Raw genomic sequence first — 23,319 nt, 5'->3', positions numbered from 1 at the left:
TTTATTTATTTTTTAATATGGTGACATACTTCCTATAAAGGAGGATATGCAATATATACTTTCTCAGAAAGGGAAATAACAAGGTCAGTCAATTATGTTACATTATGTTACATCTATTATTTTTTGCATAGGCTTTGGAGAGGGTTGGGTTATCTGTTAAAGCAACACTCTAATAATCTATATAGGTTTTTCTGTCCGTCTTCTGTCCAGTAAGTTGTCCCTTCCCTTTTTACCATTATGGTAGCAGAAGGTAAAAATAACAGTGACACAGGTAGCGATATCATTTTGTTCTCACTAATGCAGGTGGTTGTGAGAAGTAATTACCTGACAGCGCATATAACCGTCGGTCTGACAGGCATAATAAACGACTGCAGCACTACAGACAAGGCTCGATACAAAGGCAAATAGTCTACATCAAACTATCAGGGTTTACTTGCTCTCATTTAATATTGTCAAACTGGCAAGAAAAAAGTACAATGTCTTTACCAGGCACAACCTCTCAAGATTTTACATTACTTTCTTGCAAGTATTAAATAGTATGGGTAAATACATTTTCAGCTACTGTTATTCCGAGAAATAAACAGATTTTTTATCAACATAGTAATAACATGGAAAGAATTCTAAAGAAACTATATGGAACAATTGTAACATAATTATTTCTATTCAGTATCTGTTTATTTTTGTATTTTTATTGATACAATGAATACACAACTTCTTTAGGACTTTGTAGCAGGGCTTATGTTTTTAGTGGATATTTTCACTTATTTAGTGTGATATAATATCACTTTTCACAGCACAGCTGAGCTTAACATATATTTTTAGTACTGGACAGCAGGGTGTGGATGGACTTATTTATGGGATAAGTTTTGATTCTGTGAGTACTAAGCACAATCAACAAATATTTAGTCATTAATGCAAAACTCTGTACACTACAGAATTAAAGACAAATTGAAACAATTACTCAATGTCACACATATAAAAGCCCTTACTAATAGGATATTAATCACCTGTCTACTTGTAGAGGTAGAACTCAGTCCTTTGGCTTCTCCTATTCATACAATGCATTTCCCACAAGCTCAGTATTAAACATGTTGTGACCATACATACAAATAAATTCAGTGCACCAACACTAAGTTCATATAGTCAATAAGGGAATAAGTGCAATGTTTAAAAATAAACTATAATCTGCCAAACATACAGCAGATACAGAGACATAGGGGCCGATTTATCATGGCTCGAATGGGGCCGTATACACTTGTTTGCACACGAGCCTTCAGGCTCCCTGGAAACAGGAGTTAAGAAGCAGCTGTCTTAAAGGGACACTGAACCCAATTTTTTTCTTTCATGATTCAGATAGAGCATGCAATTTTAAGCAACTTTCCAATTTACTCCTATTATCAATTGTCCTTTGTTCTCTTGCTATCTTTATTTTAAAAAGAAGGCATCTAAGCTTTTTTATTGGTTCAGACTCTGGACAGCACTTTTTTATTGGTGGATGAATTTATCCACCAATCAGCTAGAACAACCCACGTTGTTCATTAAAAATGGGCCGGCATCTAAACTTACATTCTTCCATTTCAAATAAAGATACCAAAAGAATGAAGAAAATTTGATAATAGGAGTAAATTAGAAAGTTGCTTACAATTTCATGCTCTATCTGAATCACAAAAGAAAAAATTTGGGTTCAGTGTCCCTTTAAGACCACTGCTCCTTAACTCGTCCGCCTGCTCTGACGCGGCGCACAGCAATCCGCCCGATCGCATACGATTGGGTTGATTGACCACGAATGTGCAGGGGTGGCATTGCACAAGCACTTCTAGTGAAATGCTTGTGCAATGATAAATGCCGACAGGGTAAGATGTGCGGCGGACATGATCGCTACAGCGGATCATGTCAGTTTGCACTTTCATAAATCGGCCCCATAAGATGGAGTGTGAACCAGGTAATTGCGTCATATAACCCCTCCACTGATATCACATTCTTTCCTGCCCATGAAAGTTCATAATAAAGAAGAAAATGAAAGATAGGTAAACACTTTTTATTGTGAGTTACATATGAAATAAGCATAGTTTATTATCACCATTAAAGTCTATGGGGGTCCTTGTAGAGGAATCATTTGATATGGTTTTCTAAAAGATTGTGATAGACCCATCTGTCAACATAAAATGTTTTCATACATATTGTCCCCAGGTTTCATTGTCTTCCTTGTTATTATTCCTCTCTTTTTTTGTTAAATGATGATTATATGTTATTTATTTTTTTGTCAGACTATAACTACACATTTTTTCAAGCCAATAGTCCTTATAGGGACATTAAACCCAAAACATTTCTTTCATGATTCAGGTAGAGAATACAATTTTAAACAACATTCCAATTTACTTCTATTATTTAATTTGCTTCATTCTTTATATATCCTTTGTTAAAAAATAGCTATGCACATGGGTGAGCCAATCACATGAGGCAATTATGTGCAGCCACCAATCAGAAGCTAATAAGCCTATCTAGATATGCTTTTCAGGAAAAAATATCAAGACAATTAAGCAAATTAGATAATAGAAGTAAATAAGAAAGTTGTTTAAAATGGTATTCTCTATCTGAATTTGTGTTTAATGTCCCTTTAAATCTGCAACTGTCTGACCTGGCTCTGTGGCCTGAAAACTTAGATACTGGTGTAGAAACGGCCTGAGAGTTCTTGCATGACATCAGCATGAGCCTTTGTAGAATACATATGAGGAGCTGAGGTCGGAGGCTGCTGTAACTTGTATTAAACTTTGGCTATGGCTCAGCAAGAGGAGCTTTTCCCTTTACTGAGGCTTGTTACCTGAATATATGCTAGTAACTGACTTCAAGCAGATGTTTGCAGTGTTCCCTAATATCCTGACATTGGCTTTCAAATGGACTGGGCATGTGACGTTGGCTTGTTACTTTATTTCACTAGTTTCTAGGTAAAAACATATCTCATAAAGCTGGTCATTATTTACTGTCATTAATTACTGAGTAAAGAAGCAATCTTACCTCACAAACTGTTGTAATAATGCAATTAGTACCTATATCAGCTCCATGTTTTAGTTATTTAATGACATGCAATACTAACAAGCATTTCATGTGCATGCATATAAATCTGTATAAAATCCATTTCACTTTTAAATGCTAAATTTAGATAATACATCATTAATAAATACTGAATAACAAGTCTTGTTTTGAATGTCAAAAACAGCCACCATATCTTACATTACAATGCAAACTGTAGTGTCACTTACTACTAATTTCAAACAGACTGGGATATAAAAACTTATTTGAAATGAATTTCAGTGAATTTCAGATGCAATTAGAAACATGTTTGTAATGTAAATTTGTGTTTGCAAAAAGGCATTTGTTAAAAGCCTTTGATAGAATTATAATTTTTAGCATACACAAAACACACAACTTCAATGGTGTAGCCTACTCAGGAGACAACGGCAAGGCCTACAGCCTTATTTGTACTGCTCAAGTGCAGCAGTAACTGGTTCCAGAAGCATGTTGGCAAACATAAGTATTTTGCAAAAAAACTTTGAATTGAAATTTGAATGAACTGCTATGCCTTTCAAATGCAGCTTTTATCTCCCTTGAATTAAGGGTTGAGGTTTAGGGGATTTACTAACTGTCGGACGGACATGAGCCGCTTTAGCGATCATGTCCGGCCGACATCGCTGAATGTTTAACACTGCACAAGCGATTCTGGTGAACTACTTGTGCAATGCCGCCCCCTGCAGATTCACGGCAAAACGGCCGCTAGTAGGGGGTGTCAATCAACCCGACCGTATGAGATTGGGCGGATTGATGTCTGCAGCCTCAGAGGCAGCGGACGAGTTAAGGAGCAGCGGTTTTAAGACCGCTGCTTCTTAACTCCTGTTTCCGGTGAGCCTGAAGGCTCACGCAGAAACAGGGGTATACGGCCCAATTCGGACCGTGATCAATCGGCCCCTTAGTCTGCAGCAGACATTTTTGACAAACTTGATTTATGACATAACGACCGTCACGGCATGCATAAAACTGCGAAGAGCATGTGATGCCATTTTACTTGTAATATGTAGACCAAACTTTCTTAAAGTATTTGGTGAAAGCGATGTTTGCATTGTACTGACAGGCAAAGTAACAGACAAGAAAGCAGTGTTTTTTAAACAAATTTCATCCTGAGAAGAACAGTGGTACTTTGGTTTAGGGAGGGTTGTAAACAGTCTTTAAGATCAAGTGGAGTAGCATTCCATCAGAGCATTTGTTTTCCTCAGGGACTAATAATGGCATCATCTTCCTCTGTAACCGAATCTGAAGAAAGCTTCATTTGCTGGGGGGGAAAAAAAAGGAGTAATTTCAGTTATAAATTTAGTGGGAGTAAATTAACATAATACATCCGCTGCTGCAGAATATTAAAGAGAAACTATGGGCATCCTAGAACACAAATCACAAACAACTTAATTAAAATCTATTTGGAATATACATTTACTCCCAAAACCAATTACTGAATGTCAAAATAAACTCACTTTCCATATAATCTAATGAATTGGCGATTCTACAGACTGAAGACGTATACAATTTTGGCATTAGCTGTATATTAGTGGTAGATATGTGTGAAAAGTCAAAACTGAATGGCCAGCGTTTGCGGCTTCGGTTGGTTCTGGCACCAGATTTATTACAATACATGGATTTGTGTGTTGCGTTTTTTTCTAATAAATCCATTGCCATAATGAACCAAATGCTGCAAACCGCTGCCGTTTTGTGATTTGTTTCACTAAGGAATCATGAATTACACATTGCTCATCTAATCAGTGGAACGGTTTCCTCTCTGAGCGTGTTTAGCGAATCGTCTGTGCGTTATGACCTGGGCTACATGGGTAACCTTGAGGTTCCATTTACTGCTGGCCTCTTACTGCTTCTGTGTTCTTCATAACTCAGGGCAAACTTGCAATATTATTTTAGGAGTATACAATCTAATTTTTAAAGATTTAAAGGTTTTAAGCTACTCCCTTAAAGGCTATTAAATATAGTAGAGCTGCCCAAACAAGATCACTGAGTTTGAATTTCAAATGAGTAGTAGATTTTTTTTGTGTGCGACAAAGTTAAAAGTTAGTTCAATTTTCCTTCCCACTGCATCATGTGACAGATATCAGCCAATAACAAAATGCATATACGTATATTCTGTGAATTCTTGCATATACTCAGTAGGTGCTGGTACCTCAGAAAGCGTGTATATCAAACGTTTGAGCAAATTTAGACAATGTAAGTGAATTGAAAAGTTGTTTAAAATTGTGTGCTCAATCATGAAAGTTTAATTTTGACATTAGTGTTGCTTTAACAACAAACCCTATAATACAGACGTATACACAGGTTTATGATGGCATGAGATAAATGCATATAGTTATGTTAAGTAGTATTTTTTGAGGCCTATAATTGTTATTTAGTACCTTTCTGTATATAAATAAAAATCAGTTTACCCTCTCTTGTAAAGATATTATGGGGTCTATTTATGAAAGGATTGTCGGACATGATCCGACATTGCGGATCAGGTCCGACAGACCTCGCTTAATGCGGAGAGCAATATGCTCTCCGCATTCAGCATTCCACCAGCAGCTTTTGTGAACTGCTGGTGCAACGCCCCCCCTGCAGAGCGGGGGGTGTCAATCAACCCAATCGTATTCGATCGGATTGAATTGCGGCGATGTCTGTCCGCCTCCTCAGAGCAGGCGGACATGTTAGATAGATAGCTTGATAAATAGGCCCCAATAAATGTTCCCTACGACATGCATTTCAAGTTTGGTACAAATGCTGTTTTGGTGATAATTTAAAACTAATACTGTGGTATATTTTTCTACATCCTAATTATTCTTATTGGCTAATAAGGACAACTCCCACTTGTTTTTTTACTGGGGAGAGGGACACGGCTATGCAAGCGTGACTAGAAAATATGTAATTATTCACAGGAAGTTTTTCAGAAAATTAGACACTGATATACATTTTGAACTGCCCTCTTATAGATGAAGTAAAGATTTTTTTTTTTTTTTTTTTAACTATAATGTTCCTTTAAGTTGCAGTGATACAGTCCAGTCCAGTTTGTTTAATAATTATATGGAAAGAGACATGTAGTAGAGTAGAAATACGTAAAATAGTATTACACAATACTAAAGTGTAAACTAGTGGTGCAAAAAGTATTCCTTGTTTTTCCAATATGAGGTAAAAAAAAAAAACACAAAAAAGCAGGTATCTATTTATGTGATGTTACTTTTATTTATTATGTATTACAGATTTCCATCTCTTCTGCATTAAAAACCTTGCTTTTGAGTAAAATATTGCGCTTGTCCCACAGTCCCTAGAGGCAAAAAAAAAAAAAAAAAAAAAACTGATGCAAATCAAATATATGGCTTAAAGGGACATGAAACCTAAAATATTTCTTTCATGATTCAGAAAGAGAATACCATTTTAAACAACTTTCTAATTTACTCCTATTATCTAATTTGTTTCATTCTCTTTGTATCATTTGTTGAAAAAGCAGCAATGCACTAATGGTTTCTAACTGAACAAATGGGTGAGCCAATCACAATCAATATATATATATATGCAACCACCAATCAACAGCTAGAACCTAGGTTCTCTGTTGTTCCTGAGCTTGTCTAGATAAACCTTTCAGCAAAGGATAACAAGAGAAGGAAGCAAATTAAATAATAGAAGTAAATTGGAAAGTTGTTTAAAATTGTATTCTCTATCTGAATCATGAAAGAACATTTTTGGGTTTCATGTTCCTTTAACCCCTTAACGACCGAGGACGTGCAGGGTACGTCCTCTAAAGGATGTCAGTTAACGACCAAGGACGTACCCTGCACGTCCTCGGTGTGGAAAGCAGCTGGAAGCGATCCTGCTCGCTTCCAGCTGCTTTCCGGTTATTGCAGCGATGCCTCAATATCGAGGCATCCTTCAATAACACTGTCTGGCCATCCGATGCAGAGAGAGCCACTCTGTGGCCCTCTCTGCACCGGACATCGATGGCCGGTATCGTTAGTGGGTGGGAGCCGACTTGGGAGGCGGGTAGGCGGCCATCGGTGAGATGTGTAAGGTGGAGGGGGGCGGGATCGGAAGCGGAGCCGACGGGGGCGCGCACAGGCGCGCGCGCGTGCACGGGGGTGGCGGGCGGGCGCGTGCACGGGGCGGGAGTGGGTGGGAACCGCTACACTACAGAAAAAAAGTTAAAAGAAAAGTTAAAAAAAAATGAAATAAACTTTTTTTTTTTTAAGCATCTAAGGGATCTGGAAGGGGTGGGGGGTTGGTCTTGGGGGGGGGAAGCTACACTACAGAAAAGGGACATTTTTTTTTTAAAAAAAAGCATTTTTTTCACCAAACTGGGTACTGGCAGACAGCTGCCAGTACCCAAGATGGCGCACATTAAGTCAGAGGGGGAGGGTTAGAGAGCTGTTTGGTGGGGGATCAGTGAGGTTGGGGGCTAAGGGGGATCCCTACACAGAAGCATATGTAAATATGCTAACAAAAAATGCACAAAAAAGCCCAAATATACCTTTTATTTTAGTACTGGCAGAGTTTCTGCCAGTACTTAAGATGGCGGGGACATTTGTGGGGTAGGGGAGGGAAGAGAGATGTTTGGGAGGGATCAGGGGGTCTGATGTTTCAGGTGGGAGGCTGATCTTTACACTAAAGCTAAAATTAACCCTGCAAGCTCCATACAAGCTACCTAATTAACCCCTTCACTGCTAGCCATAATACACGTGTGATGCGCAGCGCCATTTAGCAGCATTCTAATTACCAAAAAGCAACGCCAAAGTCATATATGTCTGCTATTTCTGAACAAAGGGGATCTCAGAGAAGCATTTACAACCATTTGTGCCATAATTGCACATGCTGTTTGTATATAATTTCAGTGAGAAACCTAAAATTGTGAAAAATTTTACGTTTTTTTTAATTTGATCGCATTTGGCGGTGAAATGGTGGCATGAAATATACCAAAATGGGCCTAGATCAATACTTGGGGTTGTCTACTACACTACACTAAAGCTAAAATTACCCCAAAAAGCTCCTTACATGCTCCCTAATTAACCCCTTCACTGCTGGGCATAATACACGTGTGGTGCGCAGTGGCATTTAGCGGCCTTCTAATTACCAAAAAGCAATGCCAAAGCCATATATGTCTGCTATTTCTGAACAAAGGGGATCCCAGAGAAGAATTTACAACCATTTATGCCATAATTGCACAAGCAGTTTGTAAATAATTTCAGTGAGAAACTGAAAGTTTGTGAAAAAATTTGTGAAAAAGTGAACAATTTTTTGTATTTGATCGCATTTGGCGGTGAAATGGTGGCATGAAATATACCAAAATGGGCCTAGATCAATAATTTGGGATGTCTTCTAAAAAAAAATATATACATGTCAATGGATATTCAGGGATTCCTGAAAGATATTAGTGTTCTAATGTAACTAGCGTTAATTTTGAAAAAAAAATGGTTTGAAAATAGCAAAGTGCTACTTGTATTTATGGCCCTATAAGTTACAAAAAAAGCAAAGAAGATGTAAACATTGGGTATTTCTAAACTCAGGACAAAATTTAGAAACAATTTAGCATGGGTGTTTTTTGGTGGTTGTAGATATGTAACAGATTTTGGGGTTCAATGTTAGAAAAAGTGTGTTTTTTTCCATTTTTCCTCATATTTTATAATTTTTTTTATAGTAAATGATAAGATATGATGAAAATAATGGTATTTTTAGAAAGTCCATTTAATGGCGAGAAAAACGGTATATAATATGTGGGAACAGTAAATGAGTAAGAGGAAAATTTCAGCTAAACACAAACACAGCAGAAATGTAAAAATAGCCTTGGTCCCAAACGGACAGAAAATGGAAAAGTGCTCTGGTCACTAAGGGGTTAAGCAATTTGCAGCATTTTGTTTTAACCTTACATAATCAGCTTGTTGGCTTGGTGCGTAATGTCCTTTCAGAGGGTAAAAGTCACTATTTTTTAACAGATAATATCCCAGACTGACAGTTTTTTTTTAAGTCGATTTGTGTTTGCACCATAGCATTACACATAATTAAACAACCACTGTTAACGCAGAAACTCTGGTTGTAAGTAGTCACCTTGGAGTTTCATTGCTTAAAGGTAAAAGACTGTGGCAGAATTTTTTTTTAGAGATCACTGAACTCCCTTGTTTTTTGCACTCGTATCCATACCTAATATAATTACATACTAGTTCTAAAGCCTGTTACACGGGCCATTTTTGCAGTACAGCGGTCTCACCCCTTGCTCTCTCTCTCCCCCTCTCTCGCTCCACCTCTCTTTTGCTCTCTCTCTCCCCCTCTCCTTTGCGCTATCTCCCCTCTCTTTTGCTCTCTCTCTCCATCCCTCTCTTTTGCTCTCTCTCCCCCTCTCTTTTGCTCTCTCTCTCCCCCTCTCTTTTGCTCTCTCTCACCCCCTCTCTTTTGCTCTCTCTCTCCCCCTCTCTTTTGCTCTCTCTTCCATCTATTTTGCTCTTTCCCCTCTCTTTTGCTCTCTCATCCCAATCTCTTTTGCTCTTTCCCCTCTCTATGCTCTCTCTCCATCCCTCTCTTTTGCTCTCTCTCCCCCTCTCTTCTTTTGCTCTCTCTTCCCCCTCTCTTTTCCGTCTTTTTCTCTCTCTTCCCTTTATTTTGCTCTTTCCCCTCTCTATGCTCTCTCTCCATCCCTCTCTTTTGCTCTCTCTCCCCCTCTCTTCTTTTGCTCTCTCTTCCCCCTCTCTTTTGCTCTCTCTCTTCCCTCTCTCTTTTGCTCTCTCTCTTCCCCTCTATTTTGCTCTTTCCCCTCTCTATGCTCTCTCTCCATCCCTCTCCTTTGCTCTCTCTCCCCCCTCTCTTCTTTTGCTCTCTCTTCCCCCTCTCTTTTGCTCTCTCTCTCCTCTATTTTGCTCTTTCCCCTCTCTTTTGCTCTCTTATTCCCCCTCTCTTTTGCTCTCTCTTCCCTCTATTTTGCTCTTTCCCCTCTCTTTTGCTCTCTCACCCCAATCTATTTTGCTCTTTCCCCTCTCTATGCTCTCTCTCCATCCCTCTCTTTTGCTCTCTCTCCCCCTCTCTTCTTTTGCGCTCTCTCTTCCCCCTCTCTTTTGCTCTCTCTCCCCTGTCTTTTTCTCTCTCTTCCCTTTATTTTGCTCTTTCCCCTCTCTATGCTCTCTCTCCATCCCTCTCTTCTTTTGCTCTCTCTTCCCCCTCTCTTTTGCTCTCTCTCTTCCCTCTCTCTTTTGCTCTCTCTCTTCCCCCTCTCTTTTGCTCTCTCTCTTCACCTCTCTTTTGCTCTCTTTCCCCCTCTTATGTTCTCTCTCCCCCTCTCTTTTGCTCTCTCTCTCCCCTCTCTTTTTTTCTCTCTTCCCTCTCTTTTGCTCTTTCCCCTCTATTTTGCTCTCTCTCACCCCTCTCTTCTGCCCTTCCCCCTCTCTTTAGCTCTTTCCTATCTTTTTTTGTCTCTCCCCTCTCTTTTGCGCCGACCACACCCGACCAGCCCCCCCCACGCCCGACCAAGCCCCGACCATGTCTGGTCACGCCCATGCTCTCACCCGGCCACGCCCAGTCATGCCCACTTTTGCCCCACCGCCGCAAACAGCATGTCAGGTAAGGTCAGGTGTGTTTGTCCTTGTGCTGTCTCTACTGCGCATGACAGCTTTGGACAAACACACTTGGCCTTTTATATTATAGGATATGCTACTCACTGCTTCTCTAATATGCAGTAAGATAGCCATAAATAGTTTATGAACGAAACTAGATATATTTTAAGTGGGTTATTATAATGAAGCAATACAGGTATTAATGTGAGAGGATATTGCAAGCTTGATATCAACATGAAAATAATCTGCTCATTCTTTTTTATTAATTTATTCAGATTTTACTCAATATGGAAACCGATACTTTTGCAAGCTCAGCAAAAATAAATGTATAAATGAATATAGGGACAGGTTAGTACACAAACTAAGCTAAGATTAAAAATGTTATCTAAGGATAAGTGAAATACAATATAAATCAGATAGAGATGGATGTGTAAAGTTTTGCCTTTTATATATAGAAAACAATATATACACACACACATATATACTACTGGGAATTTACACTTCTAATACTTCAGTAGACCAGTTACACATTGCTGAGCCCTTTATCTGTCTTTTAGTATTTTATATTATGTGGACTCTTTTTCTATATTATTACGGGGACTTTGTACAGTATTTTTTTCTTCCCTTTAATGTATACCCAATGATCCATTTAACTCACTGGAGTGTTTTAAACTGTTTACAAATAACATTTATTTTGTTATTCGGAGTAGCTGATTGTGCCTGTTGAAATCACTACCTATATTGAAAAGTTTGAATACTATGGTATTCTTGGTAGAAACCCCTAAGTGGGTGGGGCAGAGGTACTGACATTTCCGTATTTAGCTGTTCTAAGTATTGGCTTTTCTGCATAGAGAGAGATAAGATAAGGGGGTCTACTCTTCCTGCAGGCTCAGTCCATTTGAATGGAAATGTTCTTGAGAAAAATGGGTTGTGGTTTCAATGAGCAAAAACAGCTATTTCAAGTAGAAAAATAAAGGAGCACTGCCCCATACATTTTAATACTCTGTAGCTGGTACGAGTCATTTGAAACACTTTAATGGGAAACCAATTTTGCAGTACTGTGTCCCTTTAACTTTGTACCCATGACTGCTAAAGTACATTGATATTTTTCCAGCGCTGTATGTATATATATTTATTTTCCTATGAAACCTTTTATACGTGTTTAGCCAAAGTCATCTATGGATCCATTAGGCATGGAAACATCTGTTGATGTGTAACTAGAAACCAATCTGTTTGCTTTGATCAGCACGGACTTAGTTATTCATTTTCTACAAGTGAATCACCTGAGGTCATCCTGGCTTTCTCCAAAAGTCACTTAAAGTGAAGTTTGTAGAAAAAGGAAGAAATAGCAATATTTATTTGTGCCTGTCTATAGAAGCTGATTGATTTACAACCATTATAATACAGAATGTATTCATGCAATATATAACACATAAAACAAAAGAGATGGGCACGGAGGTAAATTAATCCTTGTCTTTATTTAAAGCAGTCCCCAACAAATGGGTAAAAACACAGAGGAAAGACCATAACAGTCTGCAGTCATAGCATATAACATGCAGTCATTTAGTATGGACTGTCTATGAAAGAAAAAGAAATTTTACTAAAATGTACCTTAAATACTAAATATGTTTTATGCACCACCCTCTAATCATGAGTGCCACCATTTTGGAACCTAGAATACACTGCATGTATCTGAAGGAGAGCTGCTGTAAATGTGCAAACGATCAGCACTGGAATGTAGTGAAAGTTATATTTCAATATGGCGGCACCCCTGAGGGAGGTGGGAAATAGCCTCAATACTATTCTATGATTAGCTGGTTGCCTCACTAATTGTTCGATTAGCTGGGTGATGGCTTGGGCAGTTAGGTAGACAATCATACAGCAGGCTCCATTCCTTCTATATTTATAAGCCTTGAGTTTTATTTTGTATTCTAACTGCTGATTCTAAGGATATCATATAATGAGGATCATTTTTGTGGTCCAAAATACATTTTCTAGTATTATACACTCCCCTTATTTAAACTGCATAGCATCTCAAGCTAAAGTGTGTTTGTAATGTATCTTCAAATTATCACAAGCTCTTATCACCTATTTGGACTCTGCTTTTTTTTATTAAATTTTATTTTCCTAAAAATGAGGACATTACTTGATACTTTTGAGATGATCCAGCGGAGAGCTTTGAGACTTTGTCTGTTTGGGGAGAAACCCTTTAAGCTTGAATTCCAGCTCATGTATATGCCTCTGCTATTTGGTAATCTTGAATTACTATATTGTGTCTAAAAATGATGGAATATGTTTCTTTTCCATTTGTATATGATTTTCTGTTATGTACTCAATAAAGACAAAAGAAAATTTCACAAAAAATATATGTAATGCTTATTGTCCCTTTAAAGAGACGTCTCTTTGTTCTAAGGGAAAGCTTACTCCTATCCATGTCTACAGGGTAAGAAAACCCTCACTCACCTTCTTCAACATAAGCCACATTAAACTTCTTCTATTAAAGAAATATAATAAACTAGTCCTAAAGACTGTGTACATGGGCAATTTTTTGCAGTACAGCGGTCCTATCCTTTGCTCTCTCCCCCTTACTTTTGCTCTCTCTCTCTCCTCTCTTTTGCTCTCTCTCTCCCCCTCTCTTTTGCTCTCTCTCTCCTTCTCTTTTGCTCTCTCTCTCCCCCTTCTCTTTTGCGCTCTCTCCCCCTCTCATTTGCGCTCTCTCCCCCTCCTCCCTTTGCTCTGTCTCCCCCCTCTCTTTGCTCTCTCTCCCTCTCTCTCTTTCCCCCTCTCTTTTGCTCTCTCTCCCCCTCTCTTTTGCTTGCTCTCTCTCCTCTCTTTTGCGCTCTCTCCCCCTCCTCCCTCTCTTTTGCTCTCTCTCTCCCCCTCTCTCTTTTGCTCTCTCCCCCTCTCTTTTTTGTGCTCTCCCCCCTCCCCCTCTCTTTTGCGCTTTCTCTCTCCCCCTCTCTTTTGCGCTCTCTCTCTCCCCCTCTCTATTGCTCTCTCTCTCTCCCCTTCTCTTTTGCTCTCTCTCTCCCCCTCTCTTTTGCGCTCTCTCTCTCCCCCTCTCTATTGCTCTCTCTCTCTCCCCTTCTCTTTTGCTCTCTCTCTCTCCCTCTCTTTTTCTCTCTCTCGCCCCCTCTATTTTTCTCTCTCCCGCCCCCCTCTCTTTTGCTCTCCCCCCCCCCCCCCCCACTCTTTTGCTCTCTCTCCCCCCTGTCTTTTTATCTCTCTCTCTGGACCATCTCTGCGCCCGGCTCCGCCCGCCCATCATTCTCGCGGCGGACAGCAGATCAGATGTGTAGACTCTAATGGCTGTGACACATTGCAAGCTGAGCGGCACGCAGCATGTAGATGCGGCTGTGCACGCTCTGTGTGTCCTGCCTTTTCATCTCTGAGCACTCTGCCGCGTCAGGTCGATTAGCTGAGCGCTCAGAGATTAAATATTTGAACTTCAGAAGCGATGCGACGCGTACTTGAATACATTTGTATACTCTGGCAGCACAATGACTTTACTGTTTATGTCCAAGTGGCTCTGAATTCTAGCTCCTAGCCACAAAAAACTACAAGTGTCTCATTGGAATTGTAGTTTATAAAAGAATCCAAAATCTATCATTTGTGTTGTGTAAAAAACACAAAGCACAGTGCTTATGTGCAAGTGTTCCTAAGATGGCACTGTTTGTCTCTGGATGTTACACCACTTTCCTCCGACAGATAAAGTACATTTATCTTGTAAAACATTTTGGGCTAAATTACAACTGGATCGCTAATTTGTAGCGTTTACCCACCCATTACAAGTGGCTGGTTATTGCTACCGCTAGCTCACCTCTGACCTCTGGTTCATTTTCTAAATGTTCCCCAATTGCCCCCAAAATTTAGTATGTAGTGTTTTTTTTTATAAAATAATAAATATGAGCTTTTTTAATTAAAAAAAAACTGTACTAAGCAGTTATAAGGGGTTAAATGTGGTGGGTGTGGGGTGTTAAAAAAAAAAATTCCACTGAAAAGTGCATTTACATTGCGGCCTATGCGAACTGTCTGTTCTCTATAAATATACACATATTAACACATAAATATATATGTAATTATACATATATTTACATTTGCTGCCCATCGCTGTGGGACTTTCCCCCTTTGCTGCGCTAGTTTTCCCATTGGAGCCTATAAAAGCGCACTCTATTGAGCGCATAGCTTCCTAGTAATGCGAATGCGAGCTCGCGTTTGCATTGCGCCACACTTCAAATACCAATTGCGTGCACTGGTATTATGAGTGGAGCGCAAATATCAATCGCATAAGCACAATTTTGCACTCCATTCGTAATCCAGGCCCTTTGTATGTGTGTAAAATGAGCAGTTATTTTGCATGGTAAAGTCTTGACTACATAAGTAAAGGCAATGAATCCGATGTGCTATTTTTGTCCTCAAAGAAACATGGGGTGGTTATTGTACAGTAAAAACCACAGGGGAAACAGAAACCTAAATACAGATTTCAATCTTAAACCTTAACAATGATTTCATTTAAATGTCAAAATGTTCTTAAAAATTATGGTTTAAGCTGCAATTTGTTGTTTCCAGGTAAAGTAATTATGTTATTTGATTGTAAAAGGATATGATGGAGATTAAGAAACTGAACCCCAGATAGATCTAAAAAATGATTTCCTCTTTGGGTCAGGTGATCTGAGATTTGCATATTCCACAGACTGAGCCCCGCTTATGACGGACAATAGTGGGTATGACTGGAGAACTAAGGCACTATTGATCTATTTATATTAGAATATGTTGGAAATTTTAGCTGTAATTAAAAAGAGCAGCGGAAAGAGCATCTACTGCCACCAGCATAAGGCCAGCAAAAACCAAGTAACCCCTGGTTGAGAGAGGATGCAAACTCATAATTCAAGAAACCAGATCCCAAACCAAAAGTTTGAGATATTGTATGAGCTTGTCAAATGTTAAAAACACACAGAGAAAACATATCTTCATTTTTATTAGATTTTTTTCTTTTTTATATAGATTAACCCTTGTCCAGAATGAATTTCCTAACATGGGTCTACGTGGTTAAGCCCTGATTGGTAAAACCAGCTATCTGCAGAATAGGCATTATACAATGGATTGAATAAGATGCTGTCTGGCATATGATATGAGACAGAACAAACTACAAATTGTAATACAGCAAACAAAATTATCTTTGTTGGTTAGGAATTTAAACATATGAATACTTTACATCTATTTTAGCAATGTATTGACCTTGCTTTACAGTGCAGAATACAGACTCTCTAGCTTGAACAAAGGCGCCTTCAGGGTATTCAAGACAAGCAAGTGTAAAGTTGGATCTTCCTTTAGAATAGTGAATAGATTTTAGTGAAAACTAATTTACCTTTCTCCTTGTAGTATATTGTGTGATTAAAACACACTAAACTTGCGTGAAGTTTTTTGCGGTGTCTACCCTAGTTGTGGAAGCATTAAAAGGTTATTTTTTTTAACTTACCATTTTTTGGGATAAAGGAGCATTTGCCTCCTATACAATTAGCATTTTAGGGCACCAAAAAAGAAGGCCTTTCAATTAAAATTGAACCCAAATTCTTTCTTTTGTGATTCAGGTAGAGCATGCAATTTTAAGCATCTTTCTAATTTACTCCTATTGTCATTTTTTCTTCATTCTCTTGCTATCTTTATTTGAAAAAGAAGGCATTTAAGCGAATGAGCCAGCCAATTGTTGGTTCAGACCATGGACAGCACTTGTTTATTTATCCACTAATCAGCAAGAACAACCCAGGTTGTTCACCAAAAATGGGCCGGCATCTAAACTTACATTCTTGCTTTTCAAATAAAGATACCAAGAGAATGAAGAAAATTAGAAAGTTGCTTAACATTGCATGCTCTGTCTGAATCACAAAAGAAAAAATTTGGGTTCAGTGTCCCTTTAAGTATCTGTTTACGCTTGTCACATTATTCGTAGGGCCCAATGATCAAAAGTTCGCCAGCCAGAACCCTATATAGTTCTCAAGCTAAAATTTGTCTTTATAAAATTGAGGGATCTTGCAGTACTGACAGACCTATTAGATAATCTCGCTGGAGCGGAGAGGTTTATCTTATCGGCTGATAGTGAGAACAGTAGGTCTGCCACCTCCAAGGACTTCCCCACAGATGCTAACACACCTTTTTGTCTAGGTAATCCCTGAAGAATTATATGATGTATTTGAAGAAATATTAATTATTTTACACATAAGATTAGTTGTGGATAGTGGCATAAGGTGATCTGGGCCTTGTGAAGTTCTAGGCTCCCTATGAGATGCCTTGTGAGTTGAGATCTCAAATAGATGTTTCATCAGTCTTCAGTGCAGTTAAAAACAGTATTAACTGCATAGGAACTGGTAATTACAACACAACCACAAGTTCCACATGTTTTGAAAAACCACCTTGCTAATAACCAACATAAGGATTTCCACTACACAAAACAAAATATAGAAACAGTTTATTGTACAATCATCTTTAAAATATTAAGTGGGATGCAACCAATAATGTCTTCTGGATAATAAAAACAAGCTAACATGCAATAACTTTTTAATAAAGCTACATCCTAACATACTCATCAGCTTATTTATGCTAGACTGATCACTTGGCTTTGATCCACAATTCATCTACTGGATCTCTGCTTATCTGCTGCCTACCTAGACTTCCAGCCTCATATGAAATAATTTTCACATCTGGTCTGTTCTGTCCCTTGACTTAGACTGTTCTAGTGTTGTCTTGTCTGCCCTTGGGATAAGTTACAATAAGCTTATGAGTTGCAAAAGAGAGAGAGGTTGCACCTAAAAAAAAAAGATTACCTTTACTCCAATTTTAAATATTTGTATTAGAGTTAACATCTTTCATACTACATTCATTTCATCTTAAATGTGAATTAAAGCAATTAAACCAACATTCACACTCGATTTAAAATCACTTAAGTCGTACCGTTTTCAGCTTTGCTAATAAGAATAAAGTATTAATTTCCTGAAGGGCTAAAACTCCTTCTATAGCAGGGGTTTAAATTATTTTTATCTTTCCCTGTTATAGTTTATAGTCTGACAGTGCAGCGGTTATAATTAACCAAAAAGTAAGTAATGGTAGATAAATCAAGCTACATGTATCGGAGCTTAGTCGCTCTCAATTTTAAATAAGTGCCTCCGGTCGTTTTACTAATAACAACAGTTTACAACAAGCATGTTAAAAAAGAGAGACAGAGCTCTCAAGGAAGACCCCTGACGCGCGTTTCACTTAACGCTTCTTCAGTTTCTTTGTATTTTCATCATGGCTACCTGATCCTGTGTATTTCAGTGTGACGAACCAAGGTTATCCAACCCTGCGCCAGTCACTTATTTGGCACAGAAAGGGTTTTCAGCCCCCTTTTCTATCACCAACAGGTCACAATCTAGCCACACCAGGCAAGCTTGTGATTCAGTTTAGTGGGTGCAAGAGTTAACCGCACTCCCTTAATCTGTACTAGACGTAAGAGAAATGCCCAAAACTCCCTTTTAATGCCACCCACAATAAACTATCAACCCTATAGCTCAAATACTGCCACCACTTAAAATTTATTAAAGGGAAAATCCTAAGGAAAAACCCAGACTTTACACATTAACTCTAGAAATACAATTTAGCAGAAAATAACCTAAATTATACAGTTCTAATATTCCAGTCTCTTTCAGTAACGTGGTTCAATTATTAGACAAAGGCCAAACTTAATAAAGGAATTATTTATTATGCCAAAAATATTATGCACAATGCATTATTAATAAAAAGTTGTTACAAATAAAATTACACACGCAAACAGTGTTTTAAAATAAAAAGGAGAAAAACAGAATTGAATACTTTCCTAGTCTTCAAGATCTGCGCCAGGGGCTGGCATGAAAATGATGGCTCCTTACTTCTGTACAGCAGCTCCCCTTGTAAGAATGACCATCTTATTGTTAAGAAATAAGATTCTTAAACCTATTTTTCAGAGATCAGGTTGCTTAACCACACCCTCCTGGGCGGGCTAAGAAACCCCCCTGTCTTTATGACCTTCAATAGACTAATTTCTTGCCTGAAATTATAGAATCCAGTATAATTTCTGCTAGGTAAGAAATTTCTATACTTACATATCTAGAACCTTTTAGTTTTATTGGGAGAATCGGTTTGATATCAAATATGCCATAGGTTGTCATATTTACCTTCCTTTAAGGTTATAACAGTTTTAACCCACATATGTACATAATATACCAATGTCCTGTCAGTGACCTGGTCAGTTTTTGTAATGAAGGGCCTGTTTTGCATCAGGCATTCTATTGACAGCTTAAGCCATAAACTGTATCCTGTGTATCTCTGTGACTAAGAGCTTCAGTGACTTTATGACTCAATGCATACACACTAACATTTGGTGGGCTATTTAGGAAACGCCTGGCAGTTCAAAGAAAACACAAGTTACAATTCTTCTTGAAAACAAATAACTGTTTTTGAGTTCAAGCTACACAGAATTAACCCCTTCTTAGCTAAATCCAGAGGTTTTCGTGACATTCAGCATAAGACATTGTTAGTTATATGGGTTTCTGTGTCACTACTAATAACCATACAGGGATGTGGGGAAGATTTGAGCACCTATGCTGCACGCACATGACCGCTCACCACAGACAATGGTGACGCACTCGCTTAACCACCCAAACAAGACCTCTCCACACCTGGGGGCCTCACATACTATACCCCGAGCCACTAGCACAACGGCTGGTTATCATAGGCCAGACACCAAGCAGGCTCCCTCACCACATGTACCATATACAGAGAGTGTTCTCATTCCTTGGACAAGTATATAATGCTTGTTTTCTTTGTTGTAGAATCCACACATATATATGCTGCAGAGCATAGGATATCATGTAATAATAATGTAATGAAAATGAACAGTACCTTGTAACTTTGTTAAGGACCAGTCCCCAGGGACGCTTCAATCACCAGCAAAGCAAATCGAAATAAATCAAAATTCAAACATTACCAAATGGGTGAAACCACAGATCCCGGCTAGTCAGTGAGCTGTGACACCTATCCCCTCATCAGCTCCTATAGTCAGATGTTTAACTGTGCTCCATGCTCCTTACAGATAGAACTATTTGTTTCCAATAGCGTAGGTCTTCCCCAAAGCCAAGGGTTATCATCCAAAGCAGAAAAATTCCAGAGAGACCACGTTACCTTAAAACTTCATCTTTACTTTCTTCAGCTTAAAAATTCACAATAAAAAGTTGAACAACGTCAGTAGTGGTCAAACAAACCAAACTTCACGTGCAGTAGAGCGTCATGGGTCAGACCACGCGTTTCGGCCAATGGCCTTACTCATAGCTGTATAAAAACTGGCTACAATCACTCTGGTTACAATTCAATGACGCATCGCACACTTATACATTGCTACATATAAATAAATCATTTGCACTTTTGATCATTATTAAGCTGATTCAGCATCTTGCTGCTTGATTGTTTACACATACATTCATTATGTAAATACAGAACCTTGAAAGTAGCATTCATGATTGTTAAAGGGACAGTCTATACTAAAATTGTTATTGTTTAAAAAGATAGATAAATGCCATTACTACCCATTTCCCAGATTTGCACAACCAACATTGATCTATTAATGTACATTTTAACATTTAAACCTCTAAATTTCGGCCTGTTTCAAAGGCTCTAGACAGCCTCTTAATCACATGTTTTTTTTATTTGCTTTTCACAACATGATACTGCTAGTTCATGTGGGCCACATAGATAACAATGTTTTAACGCCCGAGTAGATATTTAAGAGTTAGCACAACACAGTACTAAATGCAAGTCAATAGATAATAAATAATAATGTGATCAGGGGGCTGTCAGAAGATGCTTAGATACAAGGTAATCACAGAGGTAAAACGTATATAACTGTGTTGGTTATGCAAAACTGGGGAATAGGTAAAAAAGGGATTATGTATAATTTAAAACAATAACAATTCTTTTGTAGACTGTCCCTTTAACTTAGATGAATTTGTGAACTTTCATTTTTTTCTCTTCTTCTATTTTTTTGTTTCATAAGGCATCATGCCTGATGAAACAGCCCATGCTAGGGCTGAGAAATGTGTTGCATTGTAACCATTGCTTGTCAATGTTTTTAATATTTGTTTAAATAAACTAAACTTGTTTTATACAAGCTTTGGTTCATTACCTTCTATAGCAGTTTTACCCACTGCTACCGACTATCCACTAGCAGTGAATGTGGCAGGATCCTCCTGCTCAGACCAACTCACGCCTGTAGACGGTTAGCTGGTACACCCTAAGCTACTAGCCTGCATCTACCAGTACATAAGTGTACTTGGGCCAAATGTGAGTACCCATTTGGCTTTATATTTTTGTATTGTTTGACATAATGATATACACATGAGCCGCCCCTCTTGTCTCCTATTTTATATTCAGCTTTGGATTATTATGTGAGGAGGAGAGCAGCCATACCACTGTACCTTTGTGCCACATTGATAGAGTTGGATCACCCCACAGTATTGGAAAGGGTTAGCTGGTACACCCCGAGTTACCAGCTTGCACCTACCAATACATAAGTGTACTTGGGCCAAATGTGAGTACCCATTTGGCTTCCTTTTTTTATTCTGATAATTTGCATACTGATATACACATTAGGCGCCCCTCTTGTCTCCTATTTCTTAAATGTGTGAATGTATGATATGCTGGTCCCTAATTAAACATGAAGCAAAATTATCAAAACTACGTAGGGAGAAATATAATTCCATTTTACTCTCCATTAAGACATTAGAGGAATACCGTAAGAAGAATCCTTTGGGTTCTCAAATGGAAGCATCTCTAATACAGGCCAGACTAAACTTTCGACAAATGCTGCACGAAGAACAACAACGGAAAGAACTACATTTTGAGTCAAATATTTTATGAAGGCAGGGACAAAGAAGGGAAACTGCTCGCCCGAGCCCTCTGAAACAGACAATAAAAAAAAAAAAAATCACCATCAAAGATAAGAGAGGTAGGAAACACGTAGACAGTAATATAGCCAAAATCTTCTATTCCTACTATGATACCCTTTACAACCTCGAGAGGCAAACCCATACTGACACACAACAAAATGATACACAGACCTACCCAGACATCACTTCATACTTAGTCAATACCTCTTTACCAACTTTGTCAGAGGAAGCCACAGAGTTCCTAGAAACACCCTTATCTCCAGAAGAGATTGCGGAAGCTATTAAAGACCTTCCTTGTGGAAAGAGTCTAGGACATGACGGCCTAGGGACCAAATACTATAAATGTTTCCAGGATGTCCTGTTACCTCACCTGCAACATGTTTAATGAATTGGCAACCACAGGAACACTACCTCAATCTATGTTGGAAGCTCACATTACCGTACTCCAAAAAAACGGGGAAGCCCACAGATAGACTAGAAAACTATTGCTGATCTCTTTACCAAATACCGATGTCAAAATATTAGCGAAAGCTCTAGCGAACAGAGTAAACAAATATCTTCCATTACTTATTTTAACAGACCATGTAAGCTTTATCCCTGGTAGAGAGGGGAGGGACAATACCCTAAAGGTTTTCAACTCATAGACTTCGCCAAAAAAATTCCATTCTATTCCAAAACGCGACTCTAAAATATCTGGGGATACACTTATCCTCTACAATGTCAGAGATCTTTGAAGCCAATTATATACGCCTGAAAAAGAAACTTAGTAGTGACCTCTCTTGCTGGCAAAACAAAACAATCTCTTGGTTGGGTAGAGTTCGAGTAGTCAAGATGAATATTTTTCCTAGAATACTATACTTGCTCCAGACTGCTCATATTACTCTTTCCTATAACTGTCTATCTACTGTCCAATCTATGTTAGAAAACTATATAAAGAAAGGGCTAAAGCACAGAGTAGGGAGAAAACACCCTATACCTTTCCAGGGAGAGAGATGGCTTAGGCCAACCCAACCTTCACCTATACAGGCGAGCCACAGTAGCAATCAAAAGGCCTGGATATAAATAGATCAAACCATATTACACAGGAACAATGTAGGCTCTATGGCCTGGATGGCCAGAAAATACAGACCAACTGAATTATATAAATATCTGCTAATGACAGAATTCACTATAAAATGGGATAAAGTAACCCATACCGGTACTATGATTTCTTCTCCATATTCCCCTTTGACACCACTTCTTGGTAACCCTGACATCTTTCCACTTTTCAAACAGTATACTATGAGTAACATTTTTAGCCAGGGGAGAATTTACTCAATGGCTGAATTAATTGATTCATTTCCATAGTTTAACTTCTCAGTGTTTAATTACGTCCAACTTGTTCACCTCATACACAACCATAGGTATAAACAACATTTCAGTAGAGAAACAACACCCTTTGAAAATCTATGCATTATGTCCACATCCCTTCGTCACCTAATTTCCTTAAATTATAACCTCCTCCTTGTCCAAGAAGAATATAGCCTTCCTACTTATGCGGCAGCCTGGCACAGTTAGGATACTCTCAATGTCAGAGAGGACCAACATATTCAAAACAGCCAAAAGAATGTAATTTTCAGCCCGCACACAAGAGTCACACCACAAATTTCTTAGCAGGTGGTATCTCAACCTATACAGATTAAAACACATGTACTTACATACAAAGGAAAATGTTGGAGAGATTGTGTCCATGACGGAAAAATAACACACGTATGGTGGAGCTG

General features: G+C 38.5%; 1 protein-coding gene across 2 annotated transcripts in view; it reads right to left on the bottom strand.

Annotated features, from left to right (window-relative positions):
• Nucleotides 1-422: 422 nt before the first annotated feature.
• Nucleotides 423-23,319, bottom strand: part of ANO10 (anoctamin 10) — a 778,263-nt gene continuing 755,366 nt past the window's right edge. For both annotated transcript variants that reach the window (XM_053714266.1, XM_053714265.1), the window contains exon 13: nucleotides 423-4,324. In XM_053714266.1, the coding sequence (XP_053570241.1) occupies nucleotides 4,265-4,324 (60 nt within the window). In that variant the 3' untranslated portion in view covers nucleotides 423-4,264. The remainder of the gene's footprint in view (nucleotides 4,325-23,319) is intronic.

This window comes from Bombina bombina, chromosome 5, assembly GCF_027579735.1.
Source record: "Bombina bombina isolate aBomBom1 chromosome 5, aBomBom1.pri, whole genome shotgun sequence".
Classification (NCBI taxonomy): Eukaryota; Metazoa; Chordata; class Amphibia; order Anura; family Bombinatoridae; genus Bombina; species Bombina bombina.
The sequence above is the reverse complement of the archived record's forward strand: the minus strand, read 5'-3'. Positions and strand labels throughout refer to the sequence as shown.